This window comes from Aplysia californica, unplaced genomic scaffold (assembly GCF_000002075.1).
Source record: "Aplysia californica isolate F4 #8 unplaced genomic scaffold, AplCal3.0 scaffold00536, whole genome shotgun sequence".
Classification (NCBI taxonomy): domain Eukaryota; kingdom Metazoa; phylum Mollusca; class Gastropoda; order Aplysiida; family Aplysiidae; genus Aplysia; species Aplysia californica.
Genome location: NW_004797806.1, coordinates 360,920 through 383,168, shown reverse-complemented (window position 1 = coordinate 383,168; position 22,249 = coordinate 360,920). Strand labels below are relative to the sequence as shown.

At 39.3% G+C, this 22,249-nt stretch overlaps 1 protein-coding gene across 3 annotated transcripts in view; it reads right to left on the bottom strand.

Moving 5' to 3' along the window:
- The window catches only part of LOC101856753 (DNA topoisomerase 2-alpha), a 37,860-nt gene extending 16,172 nt beyond the window's left edge, over nt 1–21,688 (bottom strand). For 2 of the 3 annotated variants that reach the window (XM_035971915.1, XM_005106474.3), the window contains exons 1-18: nt 21,291–21,688; nt 15,008–15,265; nt 14,358–14,451; nt 13,450–13,513; nt 12,346–12,491; nt 11,710–11,807; nt 10,443–10,655; nt 9,186–9,359; nt 8,352–8,453; nt 7,548–7,685; nt 6,864–7,160; nt 4,908–5,144; nt 4,338–4,443; nt 3,769–3,971; nt 2,352–2,478; nt 1,827–1,939; nt 981–1,129; nt 81–312 (exon numbers count right to left, since the gene is read on the bottom strand). In XM_035971915.1, coding sequence (XP_035827808.1) covers nt 81–312; nt 981–1,129; nt 1,827–1,939; nt 2,352–2,478; nt 3,769–3,971; nt 4,338–4,443; nt 4,908–5,144; nt 6,864–7,160; nt 7,548–7,685; nt 8,352–8,453; nt 9,186–9,359; nt 10,443–10,655; nt 11,710–11,807; nt 12,346–12,491; nt 13,450–13,513; nt 14,358–14,451; nt 15,008–15,265; nt 21,291–21,386 — 2,847 coding nt within the window. In that variant the 5' untranslated portion in view covers nt 21,387–21,688. Of the gene's footprint in view, nt 1–80; nt 313–980; nt 1,130–1,826; nt 1,940–2,351; nt 2,479–3,768; nt 3,972–4,337; nt 4,444–4,907; nt 5,145–6,863; nt 7,161–7,547; nt 7,686–8,351; nt 8,454–9,185; nt 9,360–10,442; nt 10,656–11,709; nt 11,808–12,345; nt 12,492–13,449; nt 13,514–14,357; nt 14,452–15,007; nt 15,266–20,982; nt 21,149–21,290 lie in introns of those variants that run through there. The other variant, XM_035971916.1, reaches the window with a different exon arrangement.
- Between the last annotated feature and the right edge of the window lie 561 nt (nt 21,689–22,249).

The following is a 22,249-nucleotide window of genomic DNA, read 5'->3' as shown; positions in this document are numbered from 1 at the left end:
GAGGAGGAGGAGGAGGAGGAGGAAGAGAAGGAGGAGGAGAAGAAAAAAGCATGAAGAGGAAGAGGGCCCAGAATCCCCACCATTGGCAAAGGTTCGTCTCCCTCCAGCATGCGTCTGAGGTTGGTGACAATCTCCCGGATGTCGTAGTTGGGGATGCGCGTGGACCAGCCAGTGCCGATGCCGTCAGCACCGTTGATGAGCACCATGGGCACGATGGGACAGTACCACTCGGGCTCAATGCGCTGGTTGTCGTCGTACAGAGCCGTCAGCAGGGCGTCGTCATTGACGTTGAACACGTGGCGGGTCAAGGGACTGAAAAATAGCATGAGAAAGAAATATTCGATTTAGTTTAGGTTTCTGTACGAGTTTTACGGCACTTCCAACACAAATATGTCATATAAGGGCCCAGGTTTAGTGGTGTTACTAGAGAGATACACACAAAGAAAAGAAGGAGGAGAGATAAGGACCATAGATATGATTAGAATCAAACCACACCAGAGCAGCCAATAACCACCTGCTGAGAAATATCTGACAAATTCTACTAAGCACATAAAACATAGCTGTCTACACATTTAAAAATGGTACTTTTTTTTTTAATTTACAGGATGATAACAATACATTTAATTTTCCATCAAAGCAAAGACATCTAAAAAAGAAAGGACACACCCCCAAATTAAGTAAGAATCCTATATTGGCCATTGCTCCAGTGATAAAATCTTAAGTAAATAGTTTATTTTTTACTGCCAACATCATCTCTTCCAGACAAGCCCTTTCCGATTTAACATCAAGATCAACTTGCACATGATTTCCAACATTTTAGCACCATCATCATCACAGACCAAACAAATCCCCTTTTGCTTCGTTTTTTTTTCTTGAAGCATAACAAATTGTACCATGACACATTTTTACGTAACTAACAAATGTTGGCACCAAAAGAAATCAGGAATCGGACAACAAATAAACAAAAAAACAACCTTTACCTGAGCATTGTGAAGATGTAACGGGGACTGGCAGCGTCTTTGCCTCCGTGAATCCTGGTACCAAACTGACCTAAAGGCTGCAGGAGATTCAAGTTGTTGCTGCCGACAAAGTTCTGGGCCAAGTTGATGATGGTACCCATCAGAGCTGCCTATAAAAAATAAAATTACAACGACTTACATTTCTCAACTCATGCACAATTCCTCAGGTGTACACTGGAAAAACACCTTTCGGCCACATCTTTCCTTTATGATAAATTCTTCATTGACCATCTTGTTTCAAAACCCAACACAGTCCTGTCTGAGCCAAGCCAATATGGGTAAGAAAAAAATTTAGTAATTTCCTCATCAAAACCATTAATTTGCAGAGCCCCCCCCCATCCCCAACCCAGTGTTTGTAGAAAGCGTTTTACGGCACTTGCAACACAATAAGGTCATATAAGTGCCGAAGATAAAAGGTGTTACAAGCGAATAACTAACACAAAACAAGAGTTATTGACCAAGTATGATGAAGCACGAAAATACATGAGTAATCATTATCCTTTCCTCAAGGCAAAAGTTAAATATCCAGTTCCAACACTTGTCTCAAGCCTAGCCCCACCAACCATAACAACATCCTAAAAACTGCAGCATCTTGTTATAGAAAACAAAACCCCAACGATTCCCTGAAAAGGCATAAACAGTCGAAGTAGATTTAGTCAGCAAGTTGCAAAAGAGATGCAAGCTGAGGAGGTCAGAACGCCAAGTAATACAACATAACATTGGATCATAAAACAAAGCGACATAATTCTTAACGACTACAAATTAATCAGCATAAATCCCACCTGAGGCAGGCCATCAGTGTCTTACCTCACCGTGGTGGTAGGCTGACAGTTCAGCCACAGAGCCAGCCAACTGTGCAACCTTGATTTCTTTGTTCACCAGGTTCCTCTTGATGCATGTGAACATTACCTTGCGCTGACCTGAAATTCAAGAGGATAAATGGATAATCATGAAATTAAAACCACATTCCCAAAAATTACACTGGACTTTTAAATTCTGTATGGAACTAACAATTTTCTTTTTTTGAAAAAGGGCATTGTCCAGTGAACTCGTTTCATCTCTTTGGTTTTCATTTTTTTCATATCACATCCAAAGAGAACTTTTCTGTTCAAAGTGAAAAGTATAAAAACCTTCAGGGTAATGAAGGAAACTTAGAAAAAATAAACATGTAAACATCAGTCACCAAAGAGTTAGTTTTTGTAGTTGCCTAGCAAAAGCAAAATTCCAGCCAAAAAAAAAGAGGGGACCCAACAAATATATAATTTTACACGATCCAGTGGAGAGAAAAATAAACTTGATCAAGGACTGTCTTACACAAGAAAGCACCCTTACCTGGCTTCAAACCATCCATGAGGCATGGGATGGAACGGGTCAAATCCATGTTACTGAAGAGAATCAGCTCTCTGTTGACAAAGTCACTGTAGGAAACGCTGTGTGTGTCCTTGCCATAGAGGTACAGCTATGGAGAAAGCAGGAAAGCTGATTAATATAAAAGTACAGGAAAAAAGGGTGTTCTTTCCTAAATTCATGTTGCTCAGAGACAGGTACAATCACTATAATATAGTAGATCTCTAACTTAACCAAGCAACTTCTTATATAAATGTTACACTTGTCAAGAAGGTGTTCTATTCAGAAGTATTCTGAACACCCACAATGGAAATACAGAAAGGGACACATCTGAATTACTGGACAAAAAATTGTGAACAAGGATCTTTAAAGTCTGTAGAGTGAACTCACGGAAAATGAACTCAGTATTGGATCGCAAAGGAGCAAAAAGAAAAACCCCCTCTGTGGTGCTTATGGAAAAAAAGCAACAGCAATGTTCCAGAGTTGTTCAGACTGAGCCTTGCCATCAGTGAAAAGCCAATTCCGAACTATCTTAAAGATAGCAATAAAAGTGTTAGCAGCTAACTTGGCAGATGAATCCAAAAACATACAGACACTGATAGAAAAGGACCCTTCGTCCTGCACACTGCTTTTAATAATATACGCAAGAAGAATAAAGCAAATTTCGCTGTAACTTTTTCTTCTTCGTTTCCAATATAAAAACCCACAATGAATAAGCACACACTAAAAAAACAAATTGGTTTCAAGTCTATACCATGAGAGATTTAATTTGAAAACTCAGAAAAAGTATAGACTGTGAAGCATAGAGCTTGCTGTTGAGCGGGGATTTGCGCTATACAAATGCTATCTATTATCAATGAGTCTACATAACAAGAGGGGCCACTTCTCTCTTTGAACCAATTAAAAAAGTGTCCTCAAAATTCGGTGGCGCCCTCTTCGCAAAAGCGCACCTTTTGCGAACAGAGTTATCCTACTTGAGTTTTAAAAAATCAAAGTGAAACTAGCAAGTTTTTTAATGAATTTCGGAAGAACGCTTTTTTAAAATGGTTACCCTGACAAAAAATGTCTTCCGGAGGAAAGGGTGATTGTTTTCTTCGTTTAATTTGACTTTAGAATGAAAGGCGAGAGGTGATTAAAATATAAATAACATAAAACTCCGCACTGAACGAACCCGAACTACTGATGAACAGCAGTCGATCTGCGCACGCAAGGAGGTGCTATTCCTATTCTTCTTCTGGAAAAACGAAAGAGAGCTTCAAAACAGACTGCAGCGCCATCTGAAGCAAAGAGCATACTTCCTGCGGACACTATTTTGGCTGAGTGGCCCATCTTGTTATTTACTATCTTTGCTATTATCTATTATTAAAAAGCATGAGGTTCACTCCCAACATCAAGCACTCACATCAGGCAAGCCCATTTCAGCCCTTCGCTTCTTCTCCTCCATGTGGTTGGTCAGCCACTCTTTCCGCTCCTCAATCTTCTTCTTGCTGAAGGCGAGATTGATGGAGCTGTCGTCCTCCTGGCCCCCGTAGTGGAACTTGATGCGGTGACGCTGCATGTCTGTGAAGTATTCCTTGGCCTCCTTGGAAGTGGAGGTACCCAAACCTGAAGAGACAAGTTTCCAAGTTACAAATGGGACTCTCTTTCACCTTATGGATCACCTATCCTGTAAACAAAAATCTATAAATTCATAGATTAGGATTCCCACTGAATTCTTTTTCAAACTGAAATACAGATTCATACTTAATTCAGGAAACTGGGTCATGGTCAAATATTTTGTGGGTAGTTCAGAGTCTCATAAAGAACCATACAGAAGTTTCAAAAGGGATGTAAAGCTCATATTATAACAATGATTATGCCAAGCACTTTTAAACTAATGTAGATCTATATTCTTTCAAAAAAGTTGAAGGAAAAGCCATTAACCGTGATAAACGGTACACAAAAATATTCAAAGAGAGAAAAAAAAAAAACCTTTGTAGTATTTGACTTTGAATGTGTGCCAGTTTTCTGTTTGCATCTTCCACTCTTCAAACTCTGGAACGCTGTAAAATGACCTTTCATTTTTGCCCTTTGACACCTGCAAGCAAAAGACCAGAAAAAGACTTGACAAATAACAAATTATAAAAAAACAGATTCTCTCCCAATAGCAAGAAGAAAATGTGCCCCAATATTCATGCTTGAATGTATCTATGACTTTACTTTACAACTGATTATAACTCAGGTCTAATCTTTAATATAGATGAGATGTGGAAATTTTTTTTTGAAAAATTGGAAACAGCACAAAAAGCTAATTGAACAAAACAATCCCCCACCCACAAATATAAGGTGTTATCAATTATATATTGCCATAAATATATGAAACAAGCAGTCAAAAGTAATGCACATAAAAATGAAGATTTCACTTTGTTTTTGACCTTAGAGCATCAACCAACAACCCGCAGTCATTTAAGCATTACACTTTGACTACAAAGCCAGTCTTAATTTTATATTTTATACCCCCCCCCCCCCACGAAGCAATACTTAAGCACAAACAGGCTGTACCTTGACGATGGGAGTGATGAACTCCTCCACAAAGTTATGTCGGAGCAGACCAGGCCAGAAATGGTGCACAAAGTTGATGAGCAGCCCTTTGATGTGGGAGCCGTCCTGATCCTGATCTGTCATGATCATCAGTTTGCCGTAACGAAGCTGGCTCAGTTTGGTCGGGTCGTCGTAGTTTTCTTTGAAGTGAAGTCCCAGGATTTTGATGATGCTGTTGATCTCAGCATTGTCCATGATCTGAAATACAATGGCAATACATTATTTCAGTTGGAAAAGATGGAACTGATCATCTTGATGCGCAAAGACACAATGAATGAGTACAAAGCTGTTGATCTCAGCTTTGTCCATGATGCGAAATACACACAATGGCAGTACATTATTTCAGTACACTATTTCAAGTTTTTGTATTTCGGAAAATTTAATAAATGAAGCAGACATAATATAGACAAGTCGGAAAAGATGGAACCTATCATCTTGAAACGCAAAGACACAATGAATGAGTACAAAGCAACAATACTATTAACCACATTGAGATATAAGTGTCAAAAACAAAAACCCATCCCCGCAACCATTAATGAATAAATGGACCCATACATGACCAAGACATACTCCACATTATTTTTTACTGAATTTTTTCAGTACTTGGAACGTAATCTAGAAAAGATCTTAGATCTAGATATTAAATCAGTAAAAGCCAACTAACTCGTGCCACTCTCGAACTGAAACTGAAAGCGGGCGGAAGTAGGCGTCTAAGAAACAAAAACAGGCCTTAAGGACTGGTGGGGCACCCGGGGTCTATTTTGGCTATTACAAGGCCTAGAGTGCCGATATTTGCTGTGGGACATCGTGTGTTATTGGGGATTTTAAATCAATAGTTCAAAAAATATATTGTGAATCGGTTGCTATGGAAACGGCAGCCATATTGGATTTTGTATACCTTTTTCAATCCCATTTTATTTCCTTCTTTATTAACCGATTCACTTCTAATTTGGCATGCCAACAGTACATATGTAGCTCTTAAATTTCGCTTGTTGAATTTTTTATATATGCTTTAGTTTTTATTTTATGACATTTACAATTGAGATGTTGCAAAAAAAGTGAAAAAAATGGAAAATTCATCCTTTCTAAGCACATAAATAAAAAACTACTACATTAATCAAAAATTCAACAAGCCAAAATTTAGAACTAGGTGTTGTTGGTATCCTGTGAAAGTTACATTAAAATTGAATAAGAAACAGCAGAAAAATGGGATAATATGTGAAAAAATAGAATTGTGAGAAAAAAGCCGATACAGGAAAGAAAAGGCTAGACAACATGTGCTTTCGCCGAAAAACCTGACAAAAAAACTCAGTGTTAGGGTGTAGCAAGGCTTACATACGTTTCTGGATATTTTTCAGGAAGTGTCCAGGCACTATAATATGTAATAAACCCAATTTACAAAATTTGACCCCCAAACACGATTTCTAGGTGCCCCACCAGCCCTTAATGCCCTGTTAATTTTCCGCACTTCCACAGTTCCATAAGTGGCTTGTTTGCACATCCTACCGAAGTTTTACAGAACTTAATACAGCGATTTTTCATTTATGGATTTCAGTAAAATTATGGAAAAATCGCACCTTTGACATGATGACAAAGTAATACTTAAACATCACAGATCACAATCAAATCACCCCCCCCCCCCCTCTCCCCCCGAAGAGGTGAATATGTGTGTTAAATCATATGATAACATAATCTAATAAATGACACTGTAGGCAATTAAAGAATCTCCTAGAAAATAATTTAAATAAATAACACAGGGAAAGTAGAGACAAAGTTTTCCTTTTTTCAATGCAGATTTCTTCTACAAAGCCTAGCAAACAGAAGAAACATCTCAGTCTTCGTATAAAAATAGTTTAATCTTCTGACACATCAGCACAAAAGGCATTCACTATCATAAAACTGTGTACAAATACCAACCTGTTTATGAGTGGCTTCTCGAACGTTGAGTAGTTTACCTCGAAGGGGAAACACACCGTACCGATCTCGGCCCACAACTCCCAGCCCAGCCACAGCCAAAGACTTGGCTGAGTCTCCCTCGGTCAAGATGAGAGTACAGTGTTTGGAGTTCTTGGTGCCGGCATCGTTAGCATCGTCCAGCTTGGGGATACCCTTCAACTTGGAGTGCTTCGAAGAGTGGCACTTCTTGTTGAGCTGCGCCTGAGCTTTGAACTTCATCCAGCTGAGGATGCTTTCCACGACACCACTCTTGCTGACCTGCCGGATCATTTGTAGGGTGAGTTACAGATCATTCATAACAACAATAAGAATCAAACTCTCTCAATCCACAGCCCAGCACATCAAATTCTATAAATAAAAAGACCCGTAAGGTCTTCTTTGCTAAAAAATCCCATCTCATGACTGCTTCAATGATGCAAAGTTCATTTAACTTTTGAACCCCAGTCTTCTCCATGAACAAATTTCAAGGTTCAACAATATCACGCTCTTAAATATACTTTTCTTCAATAACATACCACATATTGTGCCACCAATGAAAATATAATCATAAATACCAAACACTACCTAAACCACAATATCCAAGTCTTTGTACATTTAAAAAATCTATTTTAGGGCTGAAAATCGGATCAAGATTAGCAAAGTTACCTGATTTATGAACTTCTCGGACAATTGGCATTTAGAACCAAAACTCTTGGCCTGCTTGGTCATGTTCTCCTTGGTTTGAGAGTCGAATGTTGGGTTTTCAATCAAACAGTTCACAAACACCCACAGGTGATTCTTGACCTGAAAAGGATCAACGTTCATATAGCATCTCGTACGTCCAAACAAAAAATCATGGGAAAAATCTATACAAGACATCCTCAATACTTTGGTAGTTTTGTGTCCAGCAGACCCAAGAAACTGAAAAGCCGTGAAAACAGAGGAAGAAATCAGAGAAAATAATGCACCACAAAATTCAATACTTCTAACAGTATTGAATTCTAAAACTTCTATTAATTAAGAGTTTCTGAAAACTGATAACATTATCACAGATAAACTAATACTTGACATTCAATAAGAATTTTTTTTTTACCAAACTAGAAGAGAAAAAATATCATTTAACTTCAGTGGGTCATATCATAAACTGTTAAAGCCCGAATTGTGTGATCACAGAAGACTTGTGAAAAGTTCTGAACAAACAAAAAAATGTGCCTTCAAATTTAAAAAATCGTGATCTATAATGTTCAACCATTCGCAGAATGATGAGAATGCCAGTGCTTTCTGAAAGTCTTTAATCAACAAATGGACAGTAGTGGGGCAAATGAAGACTAAAGACTAAATGCACAAAGGAGAGCACTGTCTGGAAGTGCATCACATCAATAAAACTGCCAGAAATGTTACACACATTAACAAATTCAAACCAAGCCAAGACCTCTATTTAGAACCAAAACACAAAGTGCAAAGTATTACCTGAAATGGCTTAATGTTCACACCACCTTTGTTTTTCTTTCTCACAACCTCAATCAGCTTTGACACACACTGGTCTGCGACATACTCCACGTGACGACCACCCTGTTTCAAAGTAAATTGTAGTTGGAATAAATACCATGACAAGCACACTTTATCTACCAGCTCTATATCAAAATTACCTACTACACTTTAAACCGAATCAACAAACTAGTGGTGGGAGAAGAACTGATCCCATAACCGCCACCACGGAAGGAAATTATAATTTCTATCAAATAAGCTATTAAACCTACAGTTCTACTGCTGCTCTATTTTTGCTTAGAATTTTATTTTTATGTGTACAAGTCAATGTGTTTGGAAAGAGAGGATATTTTGATGACAGCAACTATGTTTTGCACTTGAGATAATAAGCATAAAATAATGAACTGTACAACACTTTAGAGAGAATCTCCCCCCAAAATTACCCTTCCATTTTGTAAAACAAAAAATGTTGAGGTCTTCACCTACTGGTGCACATAAGATATACAACAGTAATCTCAGAGTTCTCAGGGCAAGCAATGAACCTAAAACAACCAACACATACTGGTTAAAAAAGCCAAAGAGCATCAGAGCTCACTAACCTGATGTTATCTTCTTTTCCTACTACCATACTCCTCTGTGGATATGGTGGGCCAAGCTACGCCATTCCAGACAAAAAAAATTTCTCTATGCTACAAAATATCATTCCCTAAATGGTCCACCCTTTCTCACAAAACTTTTAATTACATTATCTGTGAGGAGTCATTATCCAGAGATATACAACTAGCAAAATAAAAATACAATAGACAACAACTTCACCTTTGTGGTAGCAATGCTGTTCACAAAACTGACTTGCTGAAAACCTTTGTCACTCTGTGTTACAGCCACTTCCCATCTGTCATTGACCACCTCATAAACAATTTTGAGCGGGGCCCCGGCTTCATCAGTTTTTTCTTTTATGTACAGATCAACATAATCCTTGAAGCCTTTGACCTGAAAGTAGGGAAAAAGCATTACTGCTACATTCACAGCAGTGGAAACAAAAGAACATAACACTACAGAACAAATACAATTGAAACTGTCCAAGATGGCCACCCGCCACCCATTGTTGATGAGAAAACTGATAGTCTTGAACAGGTGAATGTCTTGGACAACATCATTGAAATATTTCTATCTAAAAAGCAATGGGGAGTAAAAAAAAAGTGGTGATTTGTACAGGTAACAGTCTTCGACAAGTGATCATTTCAGTAGGTCTGACTGTATGTTAATGAAACGCTCCTTTACTGTATAAGTTCAATGGAGAGAGCACTATCCTGACTTGCACTTATGATGTGTCCCATCACTCAGAGCTCCACGATCAGATCATGATTAGAAAGGCTCTATCTCATCACATGCTAATTACCAATCTAAACCATATGTCAATACTATTGCTCACTCTTATGGAGTGGATAAAAATCACAAATATTGGCCAAGACAATCCCAAAATTGATTCCACAGCTGATTGATTCAAGTTTTAAACTTCAGTACGGTTGGGTTTTTCTCTGAGTAACGTGGCATTGAGCGACTACAAGAGCTCTGTTCACAGAAGGTGTTAAAGTTAGACAGCTGCATGTGACACAGTGACGCAGACTTTTGGAATCTGATTGGGCATTTATTTCCTTATACTTTTGGAAGGCGAGGATGGGTTAGAGTAGCCTAACAGTAAAAAGATTTTTTTAAAATGGAATCAAGGGTGTTATAAACGTATTTTTGTAAGTTGAAAAGAAAAAATCGTTATCATTCCACCAAACTCGCAATGATAGACGCCTTTTGATTTCCCTTTTATTTATTTTCATTATCATCCATTTTCATAGTGTTTTCCCCACCAAATAAATTATCCTGTTTTCCCTGTTAAAGATTCAGTACAAAAAGAGTAAAAGGTCTGCATACATAAGCTGAAATGAAGGGAACAAAAAACAAAAAAACAAACAAAAAACAAACAAACAAACAAAAAAAAAAAGAAAAGAAAGAAAGAAAAAAGATTTTACATTTCTAAACAATGTACACCAAATATGACTTAAATATCTAAACACTCACAGGCAAACGCTTGCCGTTGAGGAAAACTTTGACGCCCTTCGAGCTGGCTGCAATGTCGTACGCTCGACGTGTGAACAGAGCAACTACATCTGCATCAAGCCTCTCCATCTTGAACTTGGAAAGGTCAGGATAAAAAGTCACAGATGTGAAATCTGACTCTTTAGCATCAGTGATGGTAGGTTCTTTCGTCTTCGTCATGTTTTCTGTCCATGTCTGTGGAAAGAGCGCATGTCTTTGTAAAACATTTCCAGGAAGGCAAACTAGTCACAATACAACACATGCAAACAGTAAAGGAAGCAACCATTTCATTAGAAAGACCTGCCAACCCCTTTTCCACATAAAGTCCGTAACTTCAGGAAATAAAACCACACATGACACAGTGAACACAATTTGTCCTGCTCTGAACAAAAAGCACTTTTAAATTCTGATTTGAAATTGGCTTCATTGTATCAAATATGGGGGGCACGACCTGAATTTTTAGTCAAAATAAGGTGAAATAATCTGTAATAGGTAAAAACAGAACTTGCAAATAGAGAGTAGATCGTGGGTGGTTGGCGGGTGCTCTGGTGTGGTTTGCTTCTTCTTTCCTATCAAACATCCATCGTCCTTATCTTCCCTCCTCCTTTTTTATGTTTGTTACTCTCTTGTAACACCTTTAATCTTCTGGCGCTCATATGACCTTATGCAGTTGCGAGCGCTGTAAAACCTCTACTAAAACTAAAAAACTAAAAAGAGAGTAGATAAAAATATTGCAAGGTTTGGAATCCTTTTTGGCAGAAATAAACTAGACATGATGCAAAATACTGGCTCTCGGACTCGCAACCGTAAGGTCGTGGGTTCGAATCCCGTCAGGGACCCCACGTTGTGTCCTTGGGAAAGGCACTTTAAACTAGTTTTCCTCACTTCACCCAGGTGGAAAAGGGTGCCCGGCTATAGACAGCGAAAGTTTGTCTTGTCAGTTTGTTAGTGTTTGAGCGCTTAATCAGCTGCTTGCACAGTATGATTCCCGGGAAGCTGAGAATGTTTTGGAGTGTTCTATGGTCTGCTGGGGTAAAAATATAGTGTAAAGCGCATAGAGCCTGCTGTTGAGCGGGGATATGCGCTATACAAATGCTATTTATTATTATTTATCATTATTATAGCTGCGCTATGCTTAGAAGCATTTTGTAGACTTTACTTACTCCACTCAAGTAATTCAGATATGAATAATAAACAGGAAATTTGTAAAGCAATCGTCTAGAATATCAAAAAATAATTTCGTAAGTACCTGCTTGAAAGCTTTTTTGTACTCTTTTGCAGAAGTCTCCACAATAAATTTTGAGCTGAAAATATTGCAAAGCTTGGCACCATATCCATTTCTTCCACCTGAAAAACAGAAAAACAAACTTTCTAGTCTCTGCAAAAAAAAATCTGAACAACAAAGTACACTGTTACTATTATTAACCGAAGTGGACTCAGCAATTTATGATTGTTTCATAAACGTTGATGTGGGTTTGGGAATAACAAAAACAAACGAAATAAAAGCTGCCCCCCCCCCCCACCCCAACCACATCCCTTGAGCCTCACAAACAAACAAAAAAGCAATCATTCTGCTTACTAAGATGTGCACTTAAAGCAAAATCCTCATTACTAGATCTAGACCTCAAATTTGATAAAACTTAAAATTAAATTACAAGAATTTTTGGAAGTACAGAAGCATAAGCCAACCTTATTATAAGATTCAACATAACAGACTCACATTCCACAAGGCAATATTTTACTAAATCAGAATAGATATCAGGTCATTTAGATTAATTCACTAAACCTAAACATTGAGACTTGCTCAAAAGAAAGCCTACAATACAAAATCAATGTATACCTCGTAACTTAATTCCATAATAAATGATTTTTTCTCACAACTTACCTGTCACTTTTTTCTCACTGTCATCATAGTTACTGGAGGTGAGCAGGTGGCCAAAAATCATTGTGGGGACATACATTTTCTCTGCCTTGTGCTCCACCACAGGAATACCTTTCCCGTTATTCCAGATCTTTATTTTGTTGCTCTCTCTGTTTTTAAAAAAAAAAGCCCTCAAATATACAAATTTTCATTATAAGGAAACTGCTGATAAATGAAAATTAGAAACAAATAACGGTGAACATAAATTCTTTAAAATAACTTCTGGCTAAAAAAAAACCCAACAAAGCACAAAAACATGTGCGATAGTTTTCAAGAAATTAAAGGGTATTAAGGGGTATCAACAGACAATATGACAATGCCTAAAATGTTATTTGAGAAATTTTTTAAGGCTATATTTCTTAAAAACAGCCACTGCGACAGGACGCTCATCAATCTGATACGAAGTTACAGAGCAGCTCCATAAATAACCAGATTAAAACTTGTTTTGTACCTCTAAAATAACCAAAAACATTGGATGCATATTTTAACATCATAAAGCAAGGCACAAATTCTCTGTCAAAGTTAGACAAAAACACTTTTTATTTGACCATATTCGTACGTCGTGTTTTACAATCGTATCCATACGACATGGAGAATTCTGTGCCACCACTTTCCAAAGAGGAAATTTACCCGTTAATCAGATCCGTACGCTTTGCATAGCAGTCTGTTAAAATGATTTTTTGAAAAATACTGAAAGTTTCAAAGAGATCTTAGCACTAGAAGTATTCTAAAATGTGAAGAATACAACCCCGGGGGTACAAAATGACCCGAGGGCGTACAGATAGGGTTAAGAGATGCTCTAATTGTCAGAAGGGTGATTAGTAACTGCAATGTTCACTAATTTTCTACCACCAAAGGAGGTCCCAGACACACAATGTAATCTTTTTTCTAGTTGAAAACAAGCAAAAATACCCCATCCACCCCTCCTCCCGTGAACTTAAAATAAATCAGTTCAATTTGCATGAGGAGAAATTTTTTCGGGAAACAGTAAGCATGGTCGTTATCGCTAGCCGTGGTTTGGGTGCTTGCCAGGCATCTGTATTGACTTTTTGGCAAGCAACAACTTACGGATCAATTTCAATCTTGAGGCAGTCCATCTTGGGGTCCCTCTGTTTATTGTCAGCTGCATTGACTACAATCAAGAAACAAAAATAATAGGAAACAAATTACTGTAAATTCAAGCTCTTCAACAATGCGTATGACACCTCAATTGCAGAAAAATGTCACAACTTTGTGACCAGGTTGACATACTCAACTTTCTTGCAACAGAGACAGTAATTGTAATCAATCAGTTTACATTTTAATGAAATAGTTTTTTGACTTACAGCTCAGAGAATGCCCTTTCAAAAATGATGAAATAAACTTAGACTCAAAGCATCAATGCCATCATCATAATCCGAACAACATGAAAAAATCATTGTTCATTATCTAATGGCAATACGAGTGTATGTTACTGGCAGCAAAAGAACCCTCTGTACAATTCTATAATGTCCAGCAAATATGAATTGCTTTTTTCAAAACCAACCCCCCCTAAAAAAAAAAAAATTTTTAGACACTGAGTCAGGAGGCACGATCAGTGGGGCATATATTGTACTAGATTTTTACGTGAGCTGAATACACGGATATTCCTGAAAACACGTTGGAACTTTAAACTGAGGTCAAGTACAGAGGCAATGACTTACAAAGAAAGAACAGCAAATCCTTTAATGAATCATTTATCAATCAAGAGAAACAGAGTAAACAAACCAACATCCATGGCAGGAAAAGTTAAATAAAGCTTCAACTTAACTTTTTTTATATAAGCATTCAGTCAACACCTTCAATAAACCACCATTTTGATCAAAACAAAATCTGTCTGGTGGCCTCAACATTGTCATGACAACAAGTACCTCATAACAAGCCAAAAAAGTACTGCCAGATTAATGATTAATTTTATGCTATTCTGTTTCTATTTGCATAAGATAATGAATTCTCACCCATAATTTCATCAAAGATTTTGTAGAGGCCAGGCACATATGTAATGTCTCTCTGCACCATTTGATTTGTTTCTGTATCCATGACCCACATGGGCTGAAACGTGAAAAGAAATTGATGAAATAAGCTAATGGATAAGTTTGACAATGTGTATGGCGTAAGTCAAAAATATAAAAAGCCATAATCTGCCTCTTTAGAAATTCTGAAAAAGTAAAGTGAAATGGTGTTTGTACAGTAATCAAACAAGTGTAGATCAGAAAGTTTTAAAAGTTACCATCTAGTAGGTAAGATATTGACAACTGTTATTTGCAAGCACTAAGTATACAATGCAAAAGTCAGTCAGCAAACACACAGTAGTAGTATACCCTTATTATAAAATGTCATGAGATGAGTGAGTCATTCACACTACAGGAGCTTATAAATTGACCTGATTTTACCTCTGTCGAAGTCGAAGACTCAAAAAAACCCACCCATTTTAGATTTTATTTCAGTAACTTGGATGAAAATGTGGGTTGTGGCAACATTTTCAAATTGTGGTTTTCAACCTTTTGAGAAAAGCTTTTTATTAAAAAAATGAAATTATGTTACATGATTTGAATACTGGTACACACAACATGATAAAAAAAGACATAAAATTATAAAAAGGACAAACCTGTGTCACAGACTCCACAGACCCAACGTATGTATCAGGTCTGAGCAGGATATGCTCAAGCTGGCTCTTTTTCTGATAGATTCTCTCCACAGACAAGCGTTTGTTGCCACCCCCACCATCTTTTTTCGCTGGAGCACCATCAAGCTCCATCAAACCATCACCAGCATTTTCCATCTCAGGTGCAGCAGGTGGTTTTGCGGCTTTGGCCTTTTTCGCAAGAGCTGCATCTGTTTTGGCTTGCATGTTGTCGAAGAGAGTCTGTATACGAAATAAAAAAAGTTGTTGACATCAAACACCTCAGAATAATATCAAACAGTAGTGGACCTTTCAGACATTATTGTATTTATAATATTAGCACACACAAGAAGCTAACCAATCACTTACAGTCGAACCTTCCTGGAAAGTTGTGTAAGACAAACCTGTTAATGAAATCTCCTCGCTCCCCCCTTGATAAAAATTCCTGTATAATTACCAAAAACGGACACCTCTGTCTCACACAGAAGCGGAAAGAGAAATTTCTTCCTTTTGGACGTTTTTTTACCTAAGACGGAAAACGTTTTGTCCACTCAGTACTTATTTGAAACAAAACTAGATCGAAATTTCTCGATCTATCAAGTTTGGTTCCATCAGCTCTAACTTTAACATAATACCACAAGATGAGGAAAGGGAAAATGGGTGCAACTTGGGGGTAGATGTTTAATGCTACCCCATCAATGTGATCCTGCCTTAGTGGTGCAGATGGTCAGGAAGGTGTGGATGTAAAACCTCGTCCTAGGTGCTGGAGTAGCGCCCCACCACAGGGAAGGACTTCCGTAACGAGCGACCACCACAACAAACACAATTAAGAAGAGACTTAACCCTAACCTGGTGCTACTTAAGAATCTGAGTCCCACCTGTGTAGACTTGGTATCATCCACACAGAGTACTGGATATCGATACTGATTTAAATATTCACTATCCATGTTTAAAAAGTAGATCTAGATCTAGCCTATTAAATGAGCAGTAAAATTTCACTTGTTTTTAACAAGGCACGGGGGGTTCTTTCCCCCCTGACCTAACAAAAACATGGGGCGGGGGGTTTCAGGGGGGCATGCCCCCTGAACATTATAACAGTAATTTGATGATTGGATATCTCTCCATAGGCCTATCGGCACGCATATCAAAAAGTAGTAATCGTTTAGAACAAGAAGTAATCGTCGGTGGGGTCAAAACTAGTATCCCCAAGCGGGACCCAGTTTCTTAAGTTGTACCCCTAACCCTACCCCAAATGCTAACTAACCCTACCCCTCGATCTATCCCTCTGTTCTGCCAACTCTGTGTCTCATGGTGGTCGCTCGTTACAGAAGTCCTTCCCAGGGCAGAAACTTCTAAGGGTAAATTCTAGATCTATGTATGTTTTTTTTTGACTACGCAGATGGTCAGTTTAGCTTAAGATGGTCTTAAGGTTGTCTTCATGGAGCTTCTTTCATAGTTAATTCTCTTCCTACGTTTGAAGAGCAGATTCTTTCGCAGTGCTTGCATGTCAGTGACGTTGTTATCGATCCAGCAACAGCTGGGCTCTTGCCCTTAAGTCCAATGCCATGTAGTGATAAGTGCAGGTTTGCTGCAGTTGCTGTAATGTTCCATAGAGTGTGTTGTCAATGTTAGGTCTCGGAGGGAGAAGGGTAGTTCTGATGTCATTTAGGTTAGGGCTGTGCAGTGGAACAGGTGATGATCCACAGTCTCATATAATATATGCATAGTCACACAAGGGACACACTGGGGGAAGTTCCGGGTTTATTCTGTTCAGGTGAAAGTTGAGCTGTGTAGGCCGAAGATCGTGGTCTGTTTCTTTCTCTGCAGGTGGTTGATGATGTTGTTGTTGTTGTTATCGATCCAGCAACAGCTGGGCTCTCGCCCTTCTGTCCAATGCCATGTAGTGATAAGTGCAGGTTTGCTGCAGTTGCTGTAAAGTTCCATAGAGTGTGTTGTCAATGTTAGGTCTCGGAGGGAGAAGGGTAGTTCTGATGTCATTTAGGTTAGGGCTGTGCAGTGGAACAGGTGATGATCCACAGTCTCATATAATATATGCATAGTCACACAAGGGACACACTGGGGGAAGTTCCGGGTTTATTCTGTTCAGGTGAAAGTTGAGCTGTGTAGGCCGAAGATCGTGGTCTGTTTCTTTCTCTGCAGGTGGTTGATGATGTTGTTGTTGTTGTTATCGATCCAGCAACAGCTGGGCTCTCGCCCTTCTGTCCAATGCCATGTAGTGATAAGTGCAGGTTTGCTGCAGTTGCTGTAAAGTTCCATAGAGTGTGTTGTCAATGTTAGGTCTCGGAGGGAGAAGGGTAGCTCTGATGTCATTTAGGGCTGTGCAGTGGAACAAGTGATGATCCACAGTCTCATATGCATAGTCACACAAGGGACACATTGGGGGAAGTTCCGGGTTTATTCTGTTCAGGTGGAAGTTGAGCTGTACATGTTCTGTTCGTAGGCGGAAGATCGTGGTCTGTTTCTTTCTCTGAAGCTTGATATTGTCATTCCTTTTTGTTGTGGTCATATGTTTGAAAGCTGCTCTGCCTGTCTTTCCCAGGGCCCATCCGTTCATCCAATCTTGTTTGTTGTTGCTTTTAATGATGTTTTGCAGTTTTGCATGAAGTTAGAATGTTGGGTTGTTCCTGTCTAGCTCCCCTTTTGGCAAGTGCGTCTGCTCTGTCATTTCGTATATGTTTGAGTGTCCGGGGACCCACTGCATTACTAGGTTAATGCCACAGAATGTTATCAGATGATGGGAGCCAAACAGTATACGAGTCAAATCTTGGTTTAGATGATGGTCATTTTCTTATGGCTTGTAAGACTGATAGTGAGTCAGTGAAAATCACAATACTCTGTGCTTTTCCAGGATGAGTGTCAAAAACTGTGCGGAGATGGTACAGTGCTGTTTCAATTGCCATCATTTCTGCATCGTAGTTGCTGCATTTTCCTCCAAGGCTGCAGATATCTCATTGGAACTTCCATCTGGGTACTGTATTAGTATTCCATATCCAGCTTCGGTTGTGCCTTTGAATGCTGAGCCGTCCGCATAGACGTGTATCAAGTCATCTGAATAGCTGTCGATTGTTTGATGAGATGCTGTTGTTATCCATCCAGTTGATGAGATGCAAGCATCAGCGTCACTGGGTCTGAAGATTTTGTGCCTCTGAGAGATGTTGTAATGATTGGCTTTTTTTAAAGAAAGGTGGGGAGGGATGTTTTGGTTGACTCTTTTGGTTTCTTTTCTGTTTTGTGGTGGATGGTGTCTCTCCATTAGTTCTGTGATGTGATGCATGATTGACTTTTGTTGAATTCGTTTTTTTGGTTTCCATGTTTCTACTAATTTCCTGTTTGGGTGGTTGGCGCACATTCTTTTAGTTCTTTCATACGTAGCTCCAAAACTGCTTTATCTCAGCGGATTCCAACGTCAGTGACGTAGATCGAAGCTCTGTATTCCCGCTGTTTTCCTTTCGTTGTTGGCGCTTCTCAGTCTGGTTGTTTCTAGGCTGCTCTCTAGCATTATAGTTGTTTCCTTTATCATTTTCCTCCATGTTTTCCTGTCCTCAGCTATTTCTTCCCAGATATAACATCTACTCCAAGCTTAGATAGCTGTTTTTGCAGGTGTCTTTGTCAAACTTTGTACCTCAATTTAGGTCTTCCTCTTAGTCTCTTTCCCTGGGCAAGTTCTGTATAGAGAAGTTGCTTCGGAATCCTGTTGTCGTCCATTCTCTTGACATGGCCAAACAATCTCAATCTTTTATAACACAGGATAGTTGTAACGCTTTGGAGGTTTGCCTGTGCCAACACTTCAACATTTGTAACCTTGTTACGCCACAAAATCAAAATGTCGAAGATCTTGCGGCAGCATCTGAGACGGAAAATGTCGAGGCGCTTTTGTTGTCTGCTGCACAAGGTCCATGTTTCAGATCCATTCATAAAGGAATGCTGAGGACACATATGCTTCATAAAGTTCAGACGGCGCCGTGACCGTAGATCTACATCTAGTTGGCAGGCTACGTTCACAGTGCCCTGAAAGCAGTTTGCAGGCGCTGTTGAGGCTACGTTCACGGCATAATGATAAAAGCTTCGTTTAGATGGAGCGTTCACTGCCGGTTTAAGTAAGCCAGTTTTAGTCTGTGACGTATATTTTATGGCCTACTTCAAGTGTTCCATCAAACGAGATGAAGGAAAACGAAGCAGTGATCCTTGACCGATCGACCATTCGTCGTTTACCCTTACACTGATTCTGGCTCAGAGCTCGCCAGTGTAAGGGAAAACAACGATCTCTCAATTATATAACAACGCATTAGGATAATGACAAAAATGTATACGATGTTTCCATAGCCAGGTAGATCTATCTCGCATGACAGCCCGTATAATACAAGTGTAAACAAACGTTCCAGCGTTCTCGAGTTCAAAGCGTGCAATTTTGTCTGCGGGCAGTGTGAGTGTGTGTGTGTGACAGAGAGAGAGAGAGAAGGGGAGAAAGAGAGAGAGGGTGGGAGAGAAAGAGAGACGGAGAGAAAGAGGAAGGGACAGACAGAATGAGACAGAAAAATAGAGAGAGAAGGGGGGGGGGGGAAGAGAGAAGGAAGGAGAAAGGGGAGAGACAGACAGAAAAAGAGAGAGAGGGAGGGTGTTTGTAACTATAAGAATAATTGATTCCCGTCATTTTCTCTCTGCGTCGGTTCCCAGGCTGACCCGTGCAATACAATACAGTCATTATTGTACACACATTGTATGACCAGTCCCAACTTCCCAGTTCCACCTCTCACCTCTTGTTTCCCATGTATCGTATCCAATGTTCCATATATTTCCATACACCAACTTCAATTCGGTAAAGGCGCTTCGTTTTCCTTCATCTCATGGGATGGAACACTTGAAGCTGGCCAAAATATTAAACGTTACTACTGTCATCACTGACTAAAACCAGCTGACTTTAACCGGTAGTGGATGCTCCCCTTAATTAAACGCCATGCCATAAATGCCGTCGATGTAGCCTCAGCAGTGCCTGCAAACTGCATTCAGGGCACCGTGATCGTAGCCTCCCAACTATGTTCACGGCGCCCTGAACGTAGCCACTGTGGTGTTAATCTTAAATTTTTTGGCTGTGTTTTCCCATTGTCGTTTTGTCAGCCTTCCAAAAGTTGTTGCTGCTTTCCCTATCCAGATGTAGTAGTACTAGTAGAGCTGATCGTAGACCCCGGGTAACATAACTTGTCCACTGTCTCAAGTTCCTTGTCGTTCAGCCATAATCATAAATGGCTCTGCTCTGCACCTTCTCCTCAAGATGACTTTTCTTTTACACTGATGACCAAGCTAAAGACCTTGCATGCTGAGGCGGTCCATCATTATTCATTGTAGGGTTGATTCACTGAGAGTAACAAGAGCAGCATCATCAGCGAAGAGAAGGTCTAGTACTGTTGTTTTGTTGATCTTAATCTTGGTCCCGGCCTTGGCCTTGAGTCGAGCAAGATTGAAGAGCGAGCCATCTCTGTTCTCCAGAGGACGAGGAGGAAAACATCGCCTGCTGACTCTGAACTGAATCATGAATGCGTGTTGCATAGTAAGAGAATCTAAGAAGAAAGTGGCTATTCTCACCCGCCCGGAAGTTCTGGAAGTTCTCGCAAGATCAACTCCTCCCCTCTTCTTTCTCTCTGTCTCTTTCTGAATACTGTCTAGATTCTATCAGTGTGGACGATCAAATTGACCTAAGAATATCTACTTTTTAAAATTCTGTCTCTGCACTTGCAGCAGCAGGCAATCCCATAATAGATTTAGATTAATACTTACTGAACTGTAGTAGGACTGTACTGTATTGCTACAGCACTACAGCTGAGTGTCACTGTCACTTTGTAAGACTTTCTGTCATCGTTGTGTCATTGTGCATTGTTGTATGTTTAGAGTTAGAGTACTTAGTCTTGTCTTAGTAGACATCAAACACATGATTGTACCCTCACCTTCAAAGGTCCTGCATTTTTATCCATGGTGTTTTTAATCTCAGACAATATGAACAATACTGGATTGTGTTAGCCTTTTAAAACAGAAAACAATCAACACAGTACAAGGAACAGCAGCCTACAAGGCAAGGCAAGGCCAAGTTGGTAGGCTAGGCTAACGGTTTGCATTGAGCGGACTTTTGAAAATGTGTGTCAAAGTTCAGACTAGCCAATCAGAGAAACGGCTTACACCATGTGACCTACTTTGCAGGTCATGACCCGAGTTAAAATTAGCTATGCGACAAAAATGAGGCCGTTGGCCAACTTACCTTCCATTGTAGCTCCGAATTTCCAGATGCCATGTTCTTGTAACTTTGAATATTCCAAGCTTTCCGTGCAAATAAGGCAAAACGGGGACTGATCATAAACTATGTAGATTAACAATAAAATACCATGTATCAAACTGACACCATTCATCCGCAACAATGAGAATGAGATGAAAAATTGCCACTTCCACTTCGCACCGGTCGGTCTTTCCGATGAATTACAACCTCAAAAACAAAGGTTGGCACCAGAGATGCTTGGGCCCCTCATACATGTGCATCCAAACCTCTAATAGAGGTCATGCTGAACCTTGGTAACAATTTGGAAATGAAAATACAAGACACAAACGTAAACTACCAGACTGCCTTTCTCTCCACGAACGGCGCCATTACCTTCTAGTGAAATGATATAAAGATTCTCATTGGTTCGCTATTTTCAGAGACCCAATGAGCTTGGATTTTACAATTAGTATAATTAAATGAGTCTTTCTCAGTGAAGAGCTCATACTTTTCCCGTCTTTTTCCAGTTTTCAACTTTTTACTTCGCTCCCCATATAATAGGCCGAACACTTTTGCATAGTCTTATAAAAATAATGTTAAAATGTCAATGGACTCGTTTATGACAAGTAATAAAGCCAGGGACTATTGTGATGTTTCTTCATATTTCCGTATCTTGGTGCGTTTGAAAACCAGAAACAGTTCGTTTTCCTCGAGATAGATAGATAGATAGATAGATAGATAGATAGAGAGAGAGAGAGAGAGACAGAGAGAGAGAGACAGAGAGACAGAGAGAGAAAGTTAAGTTTTAGTAAGAGTTTTACGGCACTTGCAGCACAATAGGTCATATTAGTGCCGAAGATTATGTGTCACAAGAGAGTAACAAACACAAAAAAGGAGGGGAGATAAGGATGATAGATGTTAGATAGGAAAGAAGGAGCAGACCACACTAGAGCACCCACCAACCA